The sequence below is a fragment of the Phodopus roborovskii genome, unplaced genomic scaffold (assembly GCF_943737965.1).
Source record: "Phodopus roborovskii unplaced genomic scaffold, PHOROB, whole genome shotgun sequence".
In the NCBI taxonomy this organism is placed as follows: domain Eukaryota; kingdom Metazoa; phylum Chordata; class Mammalia; order Rodentia; family Cricetidae; genus Phodopus; species Phodopus roborovskii.
This window is the reverse complement of record NW_026126558.1, coordinates 1726356-1746938: the sequence shown is the minus strand read 5'-3', so window position 1 is coordinate 1746938 and position 20583 is coordinate 1726356. Positions and strand designations below refer to the sequence as shown.

The 20583-nt window shown below is 40.0% G+C and overlaps 1 protein-coding gene across 1 annotated transcript in view; it reads left to right on the top strand.

Moving 5' to 3' along the window:
• Pard3 (par-3 family cell polarity regulator) overlaps positions 1-20583 on the top strand; it is a 535997-nt gene that overhangs the window by 237200 nt on the left and 278214 nt on the right. The window contains exon 5 of the mRNA XM_051201603.1: positions 17368-17499. Within this exon, the coding sequence (XP_051057560.1) occupies positions 17368-17499 (132 nt within the window). The remainder of the gene's footprint in view (positions 1-17367; positions 17500-20583) is intronic.

Here is a 20583-nt window from a genome sequence, read left to right as displayed (position 1 = left end):
TTCTATTTGGATTTTATTAAAGAACATTTTAAACAATGTGAAATATCCTACTATACAGTCTTTTCTGATTTATGATCTGTTCATTGTTGACCATTTTTGGTTTATCTCTTCTCACATTGTAAATATCCATATTGGTACCCAACCTTGACTATATTTTCCTTCTTAGAAGTAGTGATATACCCAACAAGACTTTCCTCTACTAAACAGAATAGTATTCTATGTTGCCCCATGCCACACTTTCCCAAAGGGAAAACCATGTTAGTACAAGCCCCTAGATGATACTATATCCTCAAAGGATACAGAAAGGTAGCGGGTAACAGTGTGTTTTTGTTTTTCTCTCGATTAACTTCTCAGTTATTAATTTACTAATCTTGTCCAAATTATATGCTGGGAACCAGAGAAATGGCTTAATGCTTAAGAACATTAGTTGGTCTTGCTGAAGAGCCAGGGTTAATTTTCAGCACTCATGTGGTTGCTTTCAATGGGAGTCTAACTTTAGTTCCAGTGGGTTCGATGCCTTCATGGACAGCAGACATGTGGGTGGTGCACAGATATGCATGCAGATAAAGATACCAATATTCATAAAATAAAAATAACTAAATCTTAAATTATATGTTGTCAGTACTAAAAAGCATTTCTATCTATCATCTATCTATCTATCTATCTATCTATCTATCTATCTATCTATCATCTATATTTCTGTCTGTCTGTCTCATTCCTTATTTCTTTGTTTTCAGCTATGAAAAGATCCCTCCCCCCCCCTTTTTTTTTTAATTGGGAAGAGGATGGGAAGAAAGATTGCTCGCTGGTTGGCAGAGCTCTCGGTATATTTCTCATGAATCCATTAGAGCCCACCCATGGGCAATGGTTTTAAGATATAGTAGATTATTATCAGTTTGTAGTGGGCACATGGACTGCAGAGGCAAAGGCAGATGTATCGTCAAGTAGGACAACAGTATATAATATGTCTACTACGGAGTTTTGGGATAGCATGCACAGGCATTCATGATGCTGAGTCTGCTAGTCCTCCAAGAGTAGATTTCTGTGGGATTCTGGGGTTCTTTATAATTTTTATACTTTATTTGGGTATGAGAGTTGGAGGGAGGGAAGGGAATCTTGTCTTTCTCAGAGTTCTCTCAGGTTATCACTCAGTCTTGTTTGCTACCTTTCCATTGTATCAGAGACTATGTGGAAAGTGGCTTGTTAGGCGCTGCTTTTCACCTGAGATTTCACATGCAGTAGACATTTACATTGGGCTGGGTGTTTTTAATCTGTGTGGAAGCTTAAGTCATCTCCATGATTCCCTGGTTCTCCTTATTCAGTCAGTATCATTGTGCATCCCAGCCTGTGACCTGGTCACATTAAAAGCACACGGGGCCAGTTAGCTGAACTGGTGAGCAATGGATAAGACTGCATTACCACAGTGTAGTATCACAAGCAGTTCTTCCCCCTAAATATTGACAAGTGATGCCTTGATGAGTCATTTACCTCCTCCCTTAGAAATTAAACAGCGGTAGATTTAGCATGAAACTACATGTTGGCAAATGTCCAAGAAAGATCCTTATCCAATTAGTGGAGGGGGATGAAAGCCATAATAAAAACACCTCACGTTGCTGTCAGTGGCTTTTAAATTATTTATTGGTTTTTCAGAGAGAGGCTTTGGAATGTTTCTCACCCCTTTGATTTCTTATTTCTCTGTTTATTGGCCATGCTTAGTATATTCTTAGACCCCCCTGGTACATGTAGCCACTTGGAAAAGGAACTTTCTAGCTAAACCCTCTGCCATCTCTTTCCCTTCTTTGAGAAATGAGATCTCTTTCTTCTAACTTTAGAATGGTGTGTGTGTATGTGTGTTTGTGTGTGTGTGTATCTATGTATATGTGTGTACTAGAGTTCATGCTTGTGAATGCATGTGTACTTGTGTGAGTATGGAGGCAAGAAGCTGGTAGTACATGTCTTCCTTAGTCACTCTCCAGTCCTTTTGGAGACAGAGTCTCTCCCTGAACCTGCAGTTTCAATGCTTTGGCTAGGCTGGCTGGCCAATGGACTCCGGGTGTCTACCAGCATATGCCTCCCAGCATCGGGGTTACTGAGGCAGGCCATAACTGGGCCAGGATTCAAGGTTAGGTCCTTGCTTTGGTGACTGAGCCATCAGCCCATGTTCTAATTATTTTTCCAGGATGCTTAAGATGAAACCTTGGACCTCATACAATAGAGCTTTACTTCTCAGCTGTACTCTAGGTCTGGAAATTAATTCTAATCATCATTTCCTTTAGTATATTTTAAGGCAACACAAACACTTTTGCTTTCTATGGTCATATTACTGTGACTTTTATTTACCAAGTAATGTAAGGTATAAAGAGGGAGATGAGTCCTTTGGAATCATGAAGAAGTGTAATGCCAGGCCAATGATTGTGTGTGCATTTGTGTAGACTGTGGCTATCTTTATCATAGCTGGGAGTCTGACAGCAGGATGGTTTAATTTCCAGCAGACTTCCTAGTGTCTGTGGTATTGATTTTGCTATCTCTCAAAAGTATTAGTATTTGCAGAATATTCTATCTTATACTTGACATTTTAGAGTTTATGCTTACTAATGGTATTTGGTGGGATTTCTGTGGTTGACATTTGTATTTTTTTGACTATATCATTTCTCATAAAAATAAGTTTTATGTTTGTATTTCAGAGACTATTCCTAAATGTTAACTTATGTTGATACCTCTTTTTTTTAATTAGGTTTGTAAGCTAGACTTACTTTATAAGGAAATGAACAGTTTTAAAGTCATTATTTTTTCACCTAAGTTCATGATTAGAAAGCATGAAGTACTTACATATATGCACCGTGAGAAGTTCCAGGCATGCTGGAGGTATTTGTGCATGAAATGAATGTATACTTTTTTAGCTCAAAGCCTGTCTTGTTGAATATCTCCATGTTTCTCTTTGAATGTGCTGTAATAATACCTGTGGACTTACACAGGGGAGAGAGAGAAAGGTGACAGAAGGAGGATAGGAAAGGGGGGGGGTGGAGAGAGGGAGGAATTGGGAGAGAGGACTCAAACTCAGGTCCTTGCCTTATTGACTGCTCCATCATCCTCTCTTCTAAATCTTTTTCCTGTGGCGCCCAGAATGATCCCAGGTCATCATGGTTGCAGTCTGATGCTTTCCTCTCAGCTGTGCTCTTGTCTAGAGATGCTCAGGGAATGTAGAGTCTTCACAGCTCCTCTGTCCACTCTGGGATGCCACCCTTTCTGGGTGGTTCCCAGTGCAGAGAGAATGGATAATGTACTTGCTGGTGAGGAGCCAGGAGTGCCCTGCAATCCCAGCACTAGAGACTGCCAGAGACATCTGACTGACACTTGCGGTTCAGCCTGTGCTACACGGTGTGGCCCAATCTCAAAAAAGATAGAAGGAAAGGAGAAGGGAAAAGCACATAGGTGGTTGTGGTTATTCGGAGATACTGTTGTTTTAGGCATTGGCATCATCATCATCATTATCAGTAGTAACAACAACAACAACAACAACAATAATAATAATAAACATAGCAGAGCAGAATCTGGAACCATATATATGCTTTTGTGACATGTAACTTCTTTTCATATTTGGATTACCCACTTAATCACTTTAAAATTAAAGTCAATTAAAATGTATTGTAAGTGCTTTAAAGCCACCTTACAGCTAACTCTGTCTTGACACTGGCTGCACCTGTCCGGACAGAATCAGAACTGGAACTCACATTTCTATGTGATGGGAGGCTGTGCTAAGGACAGGAGCTGGGTTCTAGCCTTTGTGCACCCCTTGTTTTTAGTCTGCACAGTATTTCAGTGCAGGAGGTTCTGCTTCAAACATGAGAACATCATAGCTCATTCAGACTTGACACCTTCCAAATTTGCCTGCTCTGGGTTTGTGAGCCTGAGAAATGCTTACATTTGATATGTAGGTTAATCATTCATATCAAAACTTCCTGTACCCTGTTCTAAAGGGTTCTTTGCTTACTTCTTCTTCTTTTTTTAATCTTTAAAGATTTGTAAGTTTTGTGTGTGTTTATTTAGTCTTTCTATTGAAAACTTTAAAAGGCCAGCTTTTAGAGTTTTTACTCAGGGTTCCGAAAACGGAACTACAAATAAGCAAAGGAACTAAAATCTGAGGGAAAAGAATTTACTCACACACAATTTCTCCCTCCTCTTCCTCTTCCTCCTCCACCACCTCTACCTCCACTTCCATCTCTATCTCTCTGTTTCTTTTTTTCTGTTTTCTCTCTTTGTTTTTCCCAGTTCTTGCCCTTACAGGTATATATACATTTGTAACAGTAATTCTTTACAATACAATGTGACTCTTGAGTTTCTCAGGGTCAGCAAGGCAGGTAAGATTTACACACAGAGAATTAAACTGCAACTGCTAGGAGAAACTTAAAACATCAATTGCTTAGAGTCTAGGGTCTAAGCTTAATTTGCAAAAGAAACAAAATCTGGTGTTTTATAGTGAGTGCTCTGGCCTCAGTGGCAGCACAATCCTTCAGGAAAGTTTACTTTTCCCTGAGGATGAGCAAATGGGCTTCAGTGGAAACAGGAGGAAGCAGTAAACCTCTGAGCTAAAATCTTGAGTCAATAAAACAAGAATTTTGAGAATCTTTTAGTGCAGGGTTAGTTTAGGTTATCACTTCTCTATCTCCCAGTGAGGTAAAACCAGGGCATGCATATATATATATATATATATATATATATATATATATATATATATATGCATATATATTCATAGCTAGGCTGAATGAAGCAACAACTTTGGGCATGTAGTAATTCTATGTCTTGGATATAGATGGAATGCTTTTGCCTGGGCACTAAACACTAACCAAATGCCTGTCAGTAAGGATAATTGCAGGAAGGCAAATCTCTGCAATTACAATGGAGAGGGGAATAAGGTCCTGATAGTGGAAAATAGGTCTCACACATAGCTAAGGAATATAATCAGTAAACTAGTACCTGTTAATGGAGAACAGGTTTCACACATAGCTAGGGAGTGTAATCAGTAAACTTCAAATGCACTGGAGAAAAATTTTTTTCCCAAGTAAATAATCAGACAGTGCTAAACTGTAGGAAGTAAATCCCAAGTTTGTTACAAGAAGGAATAAGCTACAGGAAGAATCTATAGCAAGAGACAGCCAATTCATTTGCAAGATTATAAGTTCAAGAACAGCTTTTGTACTGGTTTAATCCATCAGGATTATTCTTAATTCTTCTGAGTTATCTCATGATACGATGGCTGTATAATTACTGTATGATGTTGCTGCTTGTAACATCTCTCTGTGTGTATTTCATATGTGTTCAGGGTCCCACAGAAGGCAGAGAGGGCATTTGGACCACTAGGAGCTGCACTCGCATGTGCAGCTCCTAACATGGGTGCTGGGAGCCCCATCAGGTTCTCTGAAAGAGCAGAAGTGCTCCTAACTACTCCACCATCTTCCCGGGCCTCTGCCTGCTTCTTTACTCTTCTGTTTATTTATGATGTCCATATTTTTCTTTCCCCTCTATGTCCTCACCCATTTCCAAAACATTGGGCTCCCTGGTTTCTATTCTTCCTACAAATTCTTTCAAACCATTGGTCATATTGTAAATGGAATTTGATATATTTTATATTTTTGTGAACCTAGCCTTTAACAGGTGAGGCATCTCTTCAGCCCACAATTTGTTTGTTTGTTTTTAGTAGAAGCTGAGGACCTAGCTCAGTCAACAAAGTGATTGCTGTGAGAGCACAATGACCTGAGTTCATTGTCCAGAAAGTTCATGTTAATAACAAGATGCAGTGGTGGCCTGGTGTGTTCTCCTCTGCTGGAGGTGGGGGCTTTTTTGCCAGCTGGTGTAACTGACAGTTGCTGAGCTCCAGGCCAATGAGAAACCCTTTCTGAAAGGTAGATAGTGCCTGAGGAGTGACAGTGAAGGTTGTCCTCTGGCCTTCACACACATGTGAATCTGACTATATTCAAGTGCATCCCTCCACATAAACATCAATACACATGTACATGTACACACATATATGATATATAATACACTAGTACCCTCGATCAGCTGGCTGTCAAGAAGAAACTATTCTTATTTATTTTCAAGCTTAAGTATAGGTACGGGTGCTATAGTAAATGTCCCCTCTCCAATCCTAAAGGAACAACAGAGATGGCTTTAAATCACTCCCATCCCACCCGCCTGACAGCTTAAAAGGAGGTCCTGCTGAGACCCAGATCTTAGGCTCCTTGCTGGTTGCAACATGTTTTTCTCATTGAAGAGCTCTATGTCCACGAATTCTCCTCTGTTTTATGTACTAAAAGACTTTAAAATGGACTTGGTGCCATTTGGAGCTTTTAGTTAGTAGTGGTTATAATCATCAGGACAATAGCCCACCTGCAGGTGCTAAGCTCACCTGGTCCAGGCTGTTAGTGTCCCATTTCTTCTGTCTCGGTGATACATCTAGGATAATAATCGGCTTCTGTGTACTCTAAACAGTATAATTTGTGCTCAAAATTATGAAGTCAGAAGGTGCTATTGGAAAAAGATTTGAGCTTAGTTATGATATTTTTACCATCTATAAATAAAAAGCCAAGCTGAAGTTGCTATCTTCCGTGATCAAGTTCGGAGAGCCATACACAATACAGAGGGAAATGAGTCTGTTACGCCTGCTTTCTTAGAAGCAAGGACTGAGAAATAGTAGACGATTCAAAATTCCCAAAGTCTTTGTCTACTTCCTAGTATTTTGGCCTCATTTCTTCTTTTAATGTTGGCTACCTGTTATTCTTTTGATGATTTTGCTTATAAAGTTAATGGTTTTGTGCCACAGAGTTAGACACACTGTCTAGTGGCCCTTTCTTTGATGAAAGTACCAGCTTGGGGCAGGAGCACCTACTGTGTGGTTCAGCTCCCAGCACCCTTGGTGCCATTGTGTTCAGCTGCCTTTGGAACCGTGCATTCCAGCCTAGGTTTTTAGCAATGTAGGAACAAAAATGGTTCTCACTTGTACAAGAGAGATGAAGCAGTTAATTTCTAAAAGAATGAGGGTTTGTTTTGGCTCAGACTTCTGGGTGGGGCAGGTCTGAGCATGTGGGATGGGCTGTGCGATGTGGTAGGATCCTGTGAGACATCACAACACTTACTTTACAAGCTAGGAGGCCCAGTCACACTACCAGTGAACTCAGAGCTTCCCATAAGATCTTCCTAAATAGCCATAGAAATTCTCAACAGTGCCACCTTCAGGTCCAAACTTATGGGGGGCTTGACCACATTTAGTGTTATCATAACATGCTATGTGTGTGGTACTTAGAGTGTTACAGGCTATGCTCATGTATCTGTTCTGAATTGTTGGTACTATTGATTGCCACACCTTATTGGTGAGAAGACAGAGGCTTGTTGACTTGCAATAACTGAGCTAATGGTTGAACATAATGAAGTCGTAACATGAGTTGAGATTGTCCACTTGTAGTTCTGTTCCTCAGGTCTGAGATAGATAGCTCAGTTGACAGAGTGCTTGAGTAAGTGTTTGATAAGTGCTGGTTTCCCTGTTCAGCACCACATACAACTGGCAGCATCTGCAGTTCTTGGGAGATGGGAGCAGGAAAAGCAGGAATTCAAGTCCACCCTTGCCTGCATAGCAAGTTCAAAATCAGCCTGGGCTAGATGTGTCTCATGAATAAGAGGGGTTCTAAGTTAATCTCAGTGGTAGAATGATGGGAGATACGATTCTGTAAATATGTTTCTCATACTGGTTTAATGAATAAAGCACTGTTGGCCAATAGGAAAGCAAGATAGGCGGGACTAGGAGATGAGGAAGAAAGAGGAAGTAGTAAAGAGGTGTCAACATGGAAAGTCTGGAGAGAATAGAACTGCCAGCTGCCTCTCCCTGGTAAGACCATGTGGAAATACATAGAAATGGGTTAATACTTAAGACAGAGCTAGCCTATAAGAAACAAGTAACTGGCCAGCAGCATAATATCAAATACAGAGTCTCTGTGTATTATTTGGGGCTGGCGCAGCTGCGGGACAAGACTAGGCGACGAGAGAAAAAACATTACTCTTTACAGTAGAATGCATGCCTAGCATTTGTGTAGACTTGAGTTTGATCCCCTGCATATAAACAGATAAAATAAATTTGGCTTGTTACCAATGTATCATTTTCTGACAAACTCTGACATTTGATATATGGCCAAATACCTTTTAAGTTGAATATTTCCAACTGTTAAATGTGTCATAATTTTTATATTCAACTTTATGAATGTAACAGTAATAAGCTCTTGCTAACTAAAACTGATGTACATCTTGAAAATCTCAACAAGTCTGCCATAGCCCAATGTTTCTAGTCTTGGGTACCAACACTCTAACATAGAGATGTAGAGATGGCTCAGCTGTCAGGAGTTCCTGTGGCTTTTGAAGAGGACCTGGGTTTGGTTCCTGGCACCCATTTTGGGTGGTTTACAACTCCAGCTCCAAGGAAGTCGATGCCCTCTTCTGACCTCCGAGGGCACTGCACTTGCATATGCATCCCACTCCCCACATACACATAATCAACATAAAATAATTTAATGTCATTTCTAATAACCAGTTATTAGGTCAGCTGATCCTCATCCTTTGCATGCTATGTTTGTTAGTATCTTTTCTCTATTTCTTAATGTTCTTATTAGCTTTATTGTTTTTGAAAGTGATACTTAGCATTCTTTTATCTATGTGTATTACTCAAAATAGCTTAGTGACCATAAAACAATTACATCATTGTACTGGTTAACTCTCTCTGAGTTCAAACTGGTATTTATGACTGAATATAAAAAACAGATGGGACTGAAGAGTCACATCTTTATAGAGTTGACTACCTTCTCCTTGAGGAGTGTTGTTCTTGACAGTTCATTCCCAAAGAACAGAGGTGGGAAGAGATAGTTAGTGACCAAATACTAGGAGAGTGTGGCTAACTCACCAAAACCAAAAACACAGGTTTGCATAAGCAATGACACTCACTGTGTTATGACCCTATGATATGGAGAGGACAGCGATCTCACTTCCCTGCTTTCCCCTAGAACTTCCACAAGGAACCACCATCCGAGCCAGAAATTGAAGAATAACACTGTCTGACCAGGATTCTTAGAGATGCTGTCTACCTTTAGAGAAGGACTTGGGGAACCTTTAATTAACCATGACTTGGAGTCCTGGGTTAGATCTTGGCATAAACAAGACCACGAGAGAAGAAAACAGGTGTGAGAGAACCAGGTCTGTAGGTTACCAGTCTTTTGCCAGCTCCATTGGTAGTTTCAGAAACATGGTAGCCTCAAAGGCGGTTGATGTCAGAGGAAGCTGGACAGAGAGCATACTGGGGTTCTGTGTACTGTCTTTGTAACTTCTCTGTAAATCTAAGCTTTAAAAAAAAAAAAAAAAAAACAAAACCAAAGTTGTACCAGATCTTAATACTGAAGGTATCACCTACATATATGACTCATAGATGAGGTTAGGAACCAGTAGGACCAGAGTGCACCTGTTGTCTCTTGAGCCTGCTGACCCCCATGCCATATCCCATTGTCTGTTTCTCTCTAGATATGAGATACTTTTGAAATTCTTCATCTGATTTTGTTGATTACTGATATATTGTTAGGGACATTCTGTTTATGTCTACATTTGAGAAATGCTTACTGGTTTCACATGGGATGAATTGTTATGGCTGAAAATCCCCACTTTTATCTTCAGTTTTTCTGAGATACCAGATGTCATCCTTGGTTTGGTCTTAATTTAGTCAAAACAAAATTTTTGGTAGTGGCAAAATTTCAACAGAGGAACTCAAGAGTCTCTGCATCCCATCCTTAGAGTTACAATTTTTTATTGTAACTTGGGGAATGAGTGATTTCTTTGCATATCAGTACCCTGCTCAGAGAACTCACTTTGTCTACCAGAGTGATGGATAAAGTGTATCTATCCTTTAGACGTCCGCCTCCATTTCTTCCTGCTTCCTGTGGCGAGGTGTAATTCTCAAATGTGTGCCTCCGGAAGCAGCCCTTTTAATTTATGAGCAGTAGTATGCAGGGCAAGATTGTGACATGTATGAGCATTTCCAGCAATGTGCCCATAGACATGGCTTACCTGAGGAATCTTTAGGAAGATGAAGAGGAGATCTGAGGGGGGTAAGCCAAAGGAGTTGGCACTAAAATTCCCCACCTGTTCTGTCAACCCATCTAGACCTTTCAAGCTTAAAATTTTTTGAGAAAGCAATGTCTGTACTTTGCTCTGGCAGATTGATGACATATGAGTAATTTCTTTAAATCCGTGTCAGATGAAATGTGTGTAGGTAAATCCATCTGAAGACTTACCCGTGTGTGTTTGAATGATGGGGTGAATGAGGCTCTGTGGATCTGGCACCTGCTGTTCCCTTCCTCTGTCTGCTTCCGAGCATGTTGCTTCCTTCCTCTGGCATTACATGGAAAGATTCCGAGGCAACCTGCAACTTTATTTCTACTATTAGATTCAAGATAAGAACAATTAGGGTTGTGTTTTTGTGGAACTGAAATGTGGACAAACAGTTCTTCCCTTCAAATTTAGAAGTACACAACGTTGTAAAATGTTTTTGAATTGCTTTAGACTTTGATTTGTTTTTCAAAATTAAATGGCAGTGATCAAATAAAGCTCTTTGTGTTGTTATAGCTCAATAAGATGAGCCAGAGATTGGGGGTATGGCTCTGTGAAGGAGCATTTGCCTAGTATATGACAGGAGCTGGGTTCTACCTCTAGAGTGATACCCCTATCCCAGTCTCTTCTTGGAGTGTTCTACATTTAATCTGATATGAAGTACTTCTGTGTTTTTTTTTTTTTTTTCCCCTCCCCTCCCTTTACACTTAGTTGAGAGAACTGACCTGGCTAGTTTGTTGTCCACTTTACAAAATTCAAAGTTACCTCCAATAATTAGCCTGTGGGGAAGTTTTTAGGATATTTTCTTGACTAAGGGTTGATGTGAGTATTCTACTGTGGGCAATGCCACTCCAGGGAGAGTCTTAATAAGACAGGGGGGACAAGCCATGAGGAAGAAGCATCACTCCTCAGTGGTCTCCTGCTCTGGGTTCCTTCCCTGATTTCCCTCAGTGATGGGCTGTTACTTTGAAAGTGTAAGCTGAGATGAACCCTTTCCTCCCCAAATTGCTTTCGTTTATGGTGTTTAACACAGAGTTGGGAACCTAACTAAGACAAGTGTGTGGTTGTAATGGAAGTCTGGCTTTCTCTGGTGTGACTCTGGCCTATTTCAGGAAATATAAGTGGTCATGTTACTTTCTTTGAAAGACCTTGCAAATGAGACCATGGAAAGGTTTGTTCTTTCTGGCTGTTTCCCATTAGCTCTGTAGCATCCCAGAAGTCAGGAGAAAGCACTTGAAACATACTCGGGGGGGGGGGGGGGAATCCCCTCTCAGGTTCTCCTCTTCCCCTCAGTATGTTTTCCAAGAGAAAGAGGACTATTGCATGTAGTAAGAGGTACTTGTAATGAGACACAGTTTTCAAGCAGATGCTTTATTGTGGTTGATTTGAAGACTAGGTAGTGTGTGGTGGTCTCCTGCCATCACTACTATAAATAGAATTCATCAGTGTATAAAAACTGTATAAAAACTTAGGAGTTCGAGGTATAAGAATAAGCAGATATCAGAAACTAGATGCAGAGGGAGTTGTGGCTTACTCAGAACCATTGAGGAACCGGGTGCAGTGCTGAGTGCCCACAGTAACTGCTTGTTAGTCTGCATCTTGTAGAGCATGCTGTATAACTTATCTGGTCTTTATCTTCCATCAGACAGGAGGGGATTAAGTCAGATCCCCTCCAGTATTCCTTCAGCTTCAACATTCTGCCTTGAGGGTTTGGGGTTAGAGCTGAGAGGTGGAGTAAGGCTCAGGATGCTCAGAGCCCAGGGCTGATCCCTGGCTCTGAAAAAGAAAAGTCATATAAACAAATTTCCTGGCATTCTGGGGTATTTAGGTAAATGAGGAACAATTGGGGATGCTGCTCCAAATGTTAGCGTGTAAGTGAGTTTGGGTATTTATAATGTGGTGCTCTGGGTTGTTCTACGAGCCTGGCAGCTGGCTCCAGAGAAATGTAGAGATCTTGCTTTTCTTTTAATATAGATTTCTGAGTTTTTTTTATAGTCATATTGGAATAAATTTTGTAAACATCCATAATCCTTCATCTTTTCCACAACCCTGAGGAATTATTAAGAATAAAGAAAAGATAGGAGAGAAATAGTATATGCACACTAATATTGTTTATGCATACTTAGGGGCTGGTCATTAGTCCAGATGTTATTGTCCTTATCTTCATGGACCCCCTCCCTCCCATGAAACCTCAACCTTAGGTAGTCCTGCACTTCCCAAGTCAGTGCTTTTCTATCTTGACCATGGACTGCTTATGCTATGGCTGTGCATTTGGAAGCCCCACAGCACAGGAGCCTGGGTCTATCCCCTTCACATTTACATGGACTGAAGATTCTTTCTGGCAACCTCACCACATGGCTTTTCTCTTATTATTATGTTGAGGACCTTTACAATTTCAGGAAAAAGGAAATACAGTCTCTTCTGGATTACTTCACCACACTTGCATTCTGAGGTGCTGTGAAGGAATGTGAAGGATCACCTGTTCCCAAGTACTATGCTACTCTGTCTTCTGTCTGTACCTCAGTGACTTGTGGGCAGGTAGTGTACACATTGTGGGGACTAGACAGAGCATGGATCATCTTCTGACTGGACTAGAGCATGACAGCTAGGATTCTCATTATGCAATTTAAAACAGTGGTTCATTTCTGCAGTTTTTCTTTGGGGATGTTTGGACTTCAGCTAGTCATGGGTAATGAAGATTTCAGAAAACTAAGTCATAGATAAGAGGGGTAATTTTTAACATAGCCATGCATGTGGAGTAAGCCATGCCAACACAGAGCACTCATCTTGCCCTGGAGTTGCCCAAGCTCAAGCCATTTAGCACTGATGTGGTGAATTCTACACAAAAAAATTTAACAAGTTACTGAAGTGTTTCATAACATTACCCTTGTACTGCATGTGTGAATTAATTGGGGTTCTATAGAGGAACAGAAACAATAAAATGGTTATATACTGCAAAAGGGGTTTGCAAGTGCTTCACCCCAATGAATAAATGTAATAATAAAAAAGAAGGGAAAGATCTTAAAGTACAAAACTGAATTCTTTTAAAGTCATGACTTTCATGTCAAACACCGTGTGACTTTAGAGTCTTAATGTCACACAGGGATCCTTGGGATCATGTGATGCATGGAGGGTTCCAATGTGAAGTTTTTCTATGTCGAATATTTCATATTTCATGATATTGTGAGACTTAGTGGTTTTAAAAATTATCCATGATGGGTCCACAGGGGTCCATCACCATCACTGTAATTGTGAAACAATCTGCTTGTTCAGCTTGTTCACATCATTGTGCATAAGGTGGGCTCTCAGGTTTCCCAGAGAGAAAGCCTTCCCTTAGCCTGCCGGGAGTCAGCGGCTGTCAAGCAGTGGGTGGTTCTGTGGAATTTCTTCTTGTTGACTTGTGGCTGACTTCAGCAGAGGTGTAGTGGAATTCTCTTACCTGCCTTCCCGGGAAGAGGTCTATCCCATAGGCAGATTGCCAGGGAGCTGAAAGTTAATATGCATTTCCCAGGCCAGAGACTTTCTACATCTGCAGATGGCATCAAAGCATTCAGGTGACAGGAGTCCCTGATCATCACAGCAGCTACACCTGCTTCTCTCTGACAAGAGGGACAGTCCTCCTGAAGACTGGTGGCTGTAAGGGACAGCCTCTTGTGTGGAAATTTTATAATTAAAATTAAAAAAAAAAGGGGGGGGACAGTGGTTCCTCATACTATTTTTCCGATACAATCTTCTAGATGAAGTCCTAATTTAACTGTAATCAATCATTGCTTGTCATTAGCAAACTTAATGGTCATTATTGGTTTATGGTTTAATAAATCATGATATCTGCACCATCCGCTTACTTTCTTAGTTATTTATTTTCAGAATATATCACTCTGTAATCTAAACTGGCTTAGAACATGCTATGTAGCTCAGGCTAGCCTCAGACTTGTTGTAATCTTTCTGTTTCAGACTTTTGTGTGCCAGAGTTACAGGCATGTGAAACCACACTCAGCATATTTTTATGTCTAAAGAAAAATATTTGCTAGTGTAAAGTTTGAATATTTACTGGTCTGCAGAATTTTTACATTACTTTGGTCATGGAGTGAAGTAGATTTAAACAGATGTTTTCTAATTTATTGCTAACCTTTTGTGGACTTTTACAAAAAATATGAAGGGAGATAAGATTTGATAGTTTGGTTTCCCTGTCTTTAATTTGTAAAATATCAGGTTGCAAATCTTTGATAGAAATTTTTACATTTTTATAATTAGAATCTATAAATGAACATATATAATATGGCACAGATAAGATTAAGACAACTATATTTTAAAATATTATCTTCAGACATGCTTCAAACCAAAATGAGTGTATTATACATACTTCAGTGGGCAGTCATGACAAATCACATGTTATGATATAGCAAAAACATTTCCTATTTGATGCTTATTTATATACATTCCTCATGCACACAGAATACACTTCCTGGCCCATGTTCCCTGTATGTGCTTAAGCCCAATGTTAGGTTAGGTTATATAGAAGAACATGGCTAAGTTGTTAGATATTATTAACACAGTAAAGGATATGTTTCATGGGGATCATAATATATTTTCAACCTTCTGTATTCAAATGGTAATGGTGTTAGAGTGCTGTAATTTGCAAGGCTTTATATATGAATTAATGCATAGATTGTTGACTTTACCATGAATTAGGAATACTCTCTTATTGTGAGACGGTAATGTCTGATTTACTTTTCTTATCCATTAACTCCCCAGAGTTCACTGTACACATGCAAAACTGCAGAATTTTTCAAATACAAAAAAAAAAAAAAGGTTTTTTTGCTCTTTAGCCATAATTTCCCTTAATGTGATTATGTGTCAATACCCTGTTGCATGAATTATGTCATAAAACTGAGATAATCCACTAATTTTGGGGTTGTAATTAAAAGTAATTATGTTTGACATTAGTATTTTAAACTGTAGGTGTAACATTAAACTGAAATAAGCAAGTACATCTTTTAGTAAAATCTGCATTTGTGCTGCAGTCGCTCTTAAAAATCCCTTACACCACCCCCTTAGTAACTTTAAAAGAAACAAGAGTGTTCTCCAAAACCATGTGAAATGGTAAACAAAACATATGCAGGGAAGGTTTCCACACCAGTACAGTTTACAATGCCAGGTGCCTGGGTTCAAGGTGAATAGTGACCCAGTCCAGGCTACAGTTCAATCACAGAATTAACAACTTTGAAAATCAAACTTTGAGTTGCCAGAAAGCATGGCATAGTAGGGCCTGGGGGCTTTCCCTGAGAGAGAGAGTGTGTGGCAATTGACTGACTTTGAAGAATTGCAAGTCTTTCCATAGTAGAAATGTCTTGGAAATTGTGCTTAGGAAAGAGAGATGTGAGATGCAGTCAGTGTGTCTGCCAAGGTTCTCTGGTCAGCACAGATATGATGTGATCTGACACATACTGTAGAAAGATCTGCTCAGGAGAGCAGCAAAGTAGGCTGGAGCAAGTGTGTAGCTGGCAACCAGGGCAGCTGTATCATAGGTGGTTTGAGAGTAGGAGGAGTAGAATCTTGACAGAGGATGTTGGATCAATAGGCATTGGAAGCTATGAAGATTGTAGAAGAGAGAGAAAAGCCAGATCCAGAACCTTCTAGGAAGGTCAGAGTCAGTGCAGGGGTCGTTTAGTTTTCCATACATTTTCTCATGCTGTAGCCTCCCTGGTCTGTTACCACTCTTGTTTTACTCTAGTACTGACCCTGCTGCCCAGGCTTGGCTGTTGTCTGAAGGGTCAAACCTTTAGAGGGGTCATACCACCATGGACTGTAACTTTTGGTTTCTCTGAAATACAGTTCCAACTGAATACACAGGATAGGCTTCTCAACCCCTCTTTTCAGTGGCTTGTGTTCTGAGGAAGGAGTTGTTCATCACTACTCCAGTGATCAAATGGCGGGGAGAAAGTAGTGCTGACATTATAATCAGACCAAATACTCTTCTCTTTGTGTGGGCCTTTAGCATTTAGCCCCTGGCATGCCAACCCTTTCTGGTTGTCTGGAATTTTCTGTTGGCATAGTCATGGCAACTTTTTCCTTACCACTTTCCTTAGTTCATTAATCAGTATCCCCCCCCCACCCCAGTAATTATTTTAGCTACCAAGGGTTGTTTTTGAGATAGGGTTGTAGAAAAAGACAACTGAAGTTGACCTGTGACCTGTTCACACATGCTGATTTTTAAATGGGTGAATGAATACACCCTCTATAAACACACACACACACACACACACACACACACACACACACACACACACACGCACGCACGCGTGCGCGCGGCAGGAAGAGGATGAATAATAATAGTAAATAGTGTGTTGCATAGTGTATTTACAGTTATATGAAGAATATTATTATAGTCCTTTTAAGTTCTCATACAATCTGAGTTGAACTGAGGGGAGCATTTTTACAGTGTTCTTGTTGGAAATACTTTGTATTTAGTTATTGACCTAAAAACTTCCCTATTTCATCTTAGATTTCTTTCTTTCTCCTCAGAAAATTGAAATCAATTTTTGCACTTCAAAAGTTAAAGCCAGTTGTTACAGTTTAGCATTTGAAAGGAGCATTCAGTACTCCTATGGTGAATTGAAAACTTAGTGAACAAATACTCATGTAAAGACATTGCTTGTCATAACCATGTCAGAGTGAACAATATTTGTCTGTCATGTATCCAGGCTGGCATTTCCTTGATATTTAAGTTAATCTTGACAGCAATCTTGTGATGTAAATATCAGAAAAGCTCAGAGAGTCTTTTCTCCAAAATAACAAACTTGAAGTACCCAAAGAAGAATAAAATATATTGTTTTTTGCTTTTTTTTTTTTTTTTTAACCATTTGGATAACTCATTGACAATATCTCATAATCATAATATTACAAAAGAATAAAAGAGAAAAGCCTTAACTGAGAATGTGAGTCTCTAGAAATATATGCCACTTTTTGCATGTACATTTTGCCAGAGATTGGTTTGAGCGACAATACGGAAACTGCAGGTTCTTGGCCTACTGTGCAGCTTTCTCATGCTACCCCCATTAAATTTCCTTACCCTGGCATCTCCTGGCATTTCTGAGGTCCCATTTAGATGTAATGTCTCCAATCTACTATTTTGTATATAGAATAAATTCTCTGGACTTCAGGAAACCCAAGTGTGTCATTAATTGGTGTCCTGTGTGTTTTTACAATGATACCCTTTTGTTTCCTTTTGAATAGAAAGATGAAAACTACAGGAGCCTCCCGAGGGATCCCAGTAGCTGGTCCAACCAGTTCCAGAGAGACCACGCCCGTTCTTCTCTCAGTGCCAGCCACCCAATGGTAGACCGCTGGCTGGAGAAGCAAGAGCAGGTAAAGTAGCATGTCCTAGCTCTGCATTGCTATTTGACAGCCAGCAGTTGGTTAAATGTGCTATGTGACATTTTGTTTTTATTGCAATATGTGGAGAAAAATGGCAACCCGGGTCTCTGAAAGTGGTTGATTTAATCACAGAGGTATATCTTTAGTCTCACAAGTAACATCATGTTTCTTTGTGATTTTGGTATTAAAAGGAAAAAAAAGTTTCTTTTAATCAAAAGGTATTGAAGAAGCCACACACCTTCTCATTTCTCCTCAAAGACTGAACCTCTATTTGACACCCTGGAAGCTATTTGAAATGCTTGATAGTCAGAATATGAAGAAAGTGGTACCCTTTAGTATTAAGCTTAAAGCATCTTCCTCCACAGAGGCTTTGACACATGTTGATCCACTCAGTAAATCTGGCACCAGCACGACTACACCTGGAAGAAGACGTTGGCCCTTCCTCATCGGTTGGGTAATTAGTTACACCTGACTCCATCTAACGTGCTGAGAACCACAAAAAGAAAATAAACAAGTCAGATTGTGATTTTGGCCAGAAGCAAGTACTGTTGCTCTGGCAGGAGGAAAGGGACAGATCCCTTTTTCCTCCTGGACATCCCTTCCAGCTGTCCTCCTCTATTTGTGATTTGCTTAGTTAAATGTTCTTCATGAATCCTCTGTGTTCAATGCCACATGTCCCTTCTGAAGCTTTTTCTTTTCTTTATTTTACTCTTGAAAATACAATGAGGAGAATTGGATTCTCTGAGTATAAGAAAGTAGAGTTAAAACAAAACAAAACAAAACAAAACAAAACCGTTCTTGGCATCACTGGGGTATAATGGATGGCTGTCTTCCTGTGGAGTTGCCATTTGAACCGAGATCTGGAATTTCTAGATCTTATGTCTCAAGTTGTTTTGTCTGCTTCATTTTCCAGTAGAGAGCTCTCTGTGTCTCTGTCTGTCTCTGTCTCTGTTTCTCTCTCTCTCTTCCCACTCCCACCCCATGACCACAGCAGCTCTGCCTATGCTAATTCACAGCAGGCATGTGTAGGACAGTTGCTTGCCTTGATGCTGAGCTATCAGACACCTCAGAAGGCAGATGTCTTGTTCTTCCTGGGGAACTGATGTACATAATGGAACACAGAGCAGTCTTTCCCTCTGTAGGGACACTGGTGCATTTACTTCTGTAGCATAACAGAGATGGTGGCCTTTGTTAGAGCTTGCACTAGGGGTCAAGCCAGAGCCTGGCTCTACAGTGATTAACTCACCTTGTTCAGAACAGTTAGTCTCAGTCTGAATTCCACCCTGAGGAGGAGGACTGTCTGTCTTTCAGAAAGGACCCCTTTTAATGTTAATCTTGGGATCTCTTTCTTTTGAGCCTTCCCAGAGGAAACAGGAGGGACCTTAAAGTGACATGGTTTGTTGGGCCACTGTGAGTTTTCCTGCTTTAGATATTTTTACTCTGAGAAATCAGGGAACAAAAACAGCAAGAAACCCCAGTTTGGATGTCAGAAAGTGTTTTAAGAAGGTTGAAATCTTTTCAACCGTATCATTTTTCTGACTGTGCATAGAATATATTTTTTTTTAATATTGGCAGATAATGGATCATAAGCTGACTTTGTTCCTGTTTCTTTATGCTTTATTGCAACTGATAAAATCTATATACGAGTCGGCACAAACCTTATAAAGCTTCTGACTGCAAGAAGTTAGTGCTAGAAAGTGGAGGGGTGAGAAGGGGAGGTAAGCTAATTGGGTGCCTGCCATTTACATTTCTTGTCTTGAACAAGCCTGAACCCAATTAGCAGAGGAGGAGAGCAGAACTACAAGGTAACTCCAGCCGCCATTTCCGTTCTGTGCTGGAAGTGACTGCCTTGACCTTTGGAGAAAAACCTATGTTTTAGGGTTCTCTCCATTAAGGAAAACTTCACCTAATTGGCAAAGTGTGCTGAAGAATAGAACTTACCTGAATGTTTGATGAGCATAGGATTTGACCAGCTCAGTCCCTCTCCAGCTCCAAATAAATCGCACTACCCAGTGGAATGCCTGAATTCTCAATGCCATGACTTTTAGAAGTGATGAAGCCATATTGCATGTGTGCTTTAATGCTGTTGTAAACTGGTAGGTGTCTTGAGTAGACAGGCTGTGGCCCCTGTTTAAACACTGATAGCCACAGTTGCTTTTGTTAATGATCACCTTATGTTTGTGGTTTCCCTTTCCTCCTACGTGCTTGCTCAGTTTACCTCTTCTCCAAATTAAAAGAAAGAAAGAGAAAAAGAAAGTCTGATTTTACTTAGTCCTAGAACTATCCAGATGACATAAAGAAAAATAAGTTTCTAGCATATGGAATGATCTTTATTTTATAATTACAAAATTAGGAAATGGCTTACTCAGAAATCTGATTATAGTAGCTGTGGACTGGCTAGCGAGCTGACTCATGGGTAATAATATGAAAGCATGGACATGCTGTGGAAGTTCAGGTTGGGAACAGCCAGGGCTCTGCTGTCACCAGCCATTCTTGGGAACTGAGGCTCAGTTCTGGTGCCGCCAAAGGTTGATGGAAAAATATGCAAGTCCTTAGCCACTAAATCCTAAAATTGTACTGTTTTCTATTAAAATGAAAGAGATTTATTAATATTATTTCCCACTTGGCCAAGATTTGGAAAATTTGTGCAGAAACAAAACACAATTGTCTTTCTCTAGCAGCACGTAATGTAGAAGTTAAAATCTTCAAGACTGTATTAAAATTAAATTTAGTTATTATTATAGACTGTTAGATACTTTATTGTCACAGAAATCTATCCTGTTCATAATAACACCAAAAAATAAAACCAACATTTTAGGAGAGCTGTCTTCCCACCCTCCTGTTGCTGTATTGCAAATTACTGTGTCGTACGTTGATAACAAATGGCTGCTATTATAGGCAATTTTAAAAATTATTTGTTTTAGAATGCAGTGATTGGTAGGCTGCACATATAGTATCATGCATTATTTTCCATGATCCCTACATATTTTCTGCTTTTATCACCAGTGTCCCGTGGAGGGTTGGAGGGCCCTGATGAATGATCTGCTCAGAACACCCTGCCTTCCTGGGGAAGCC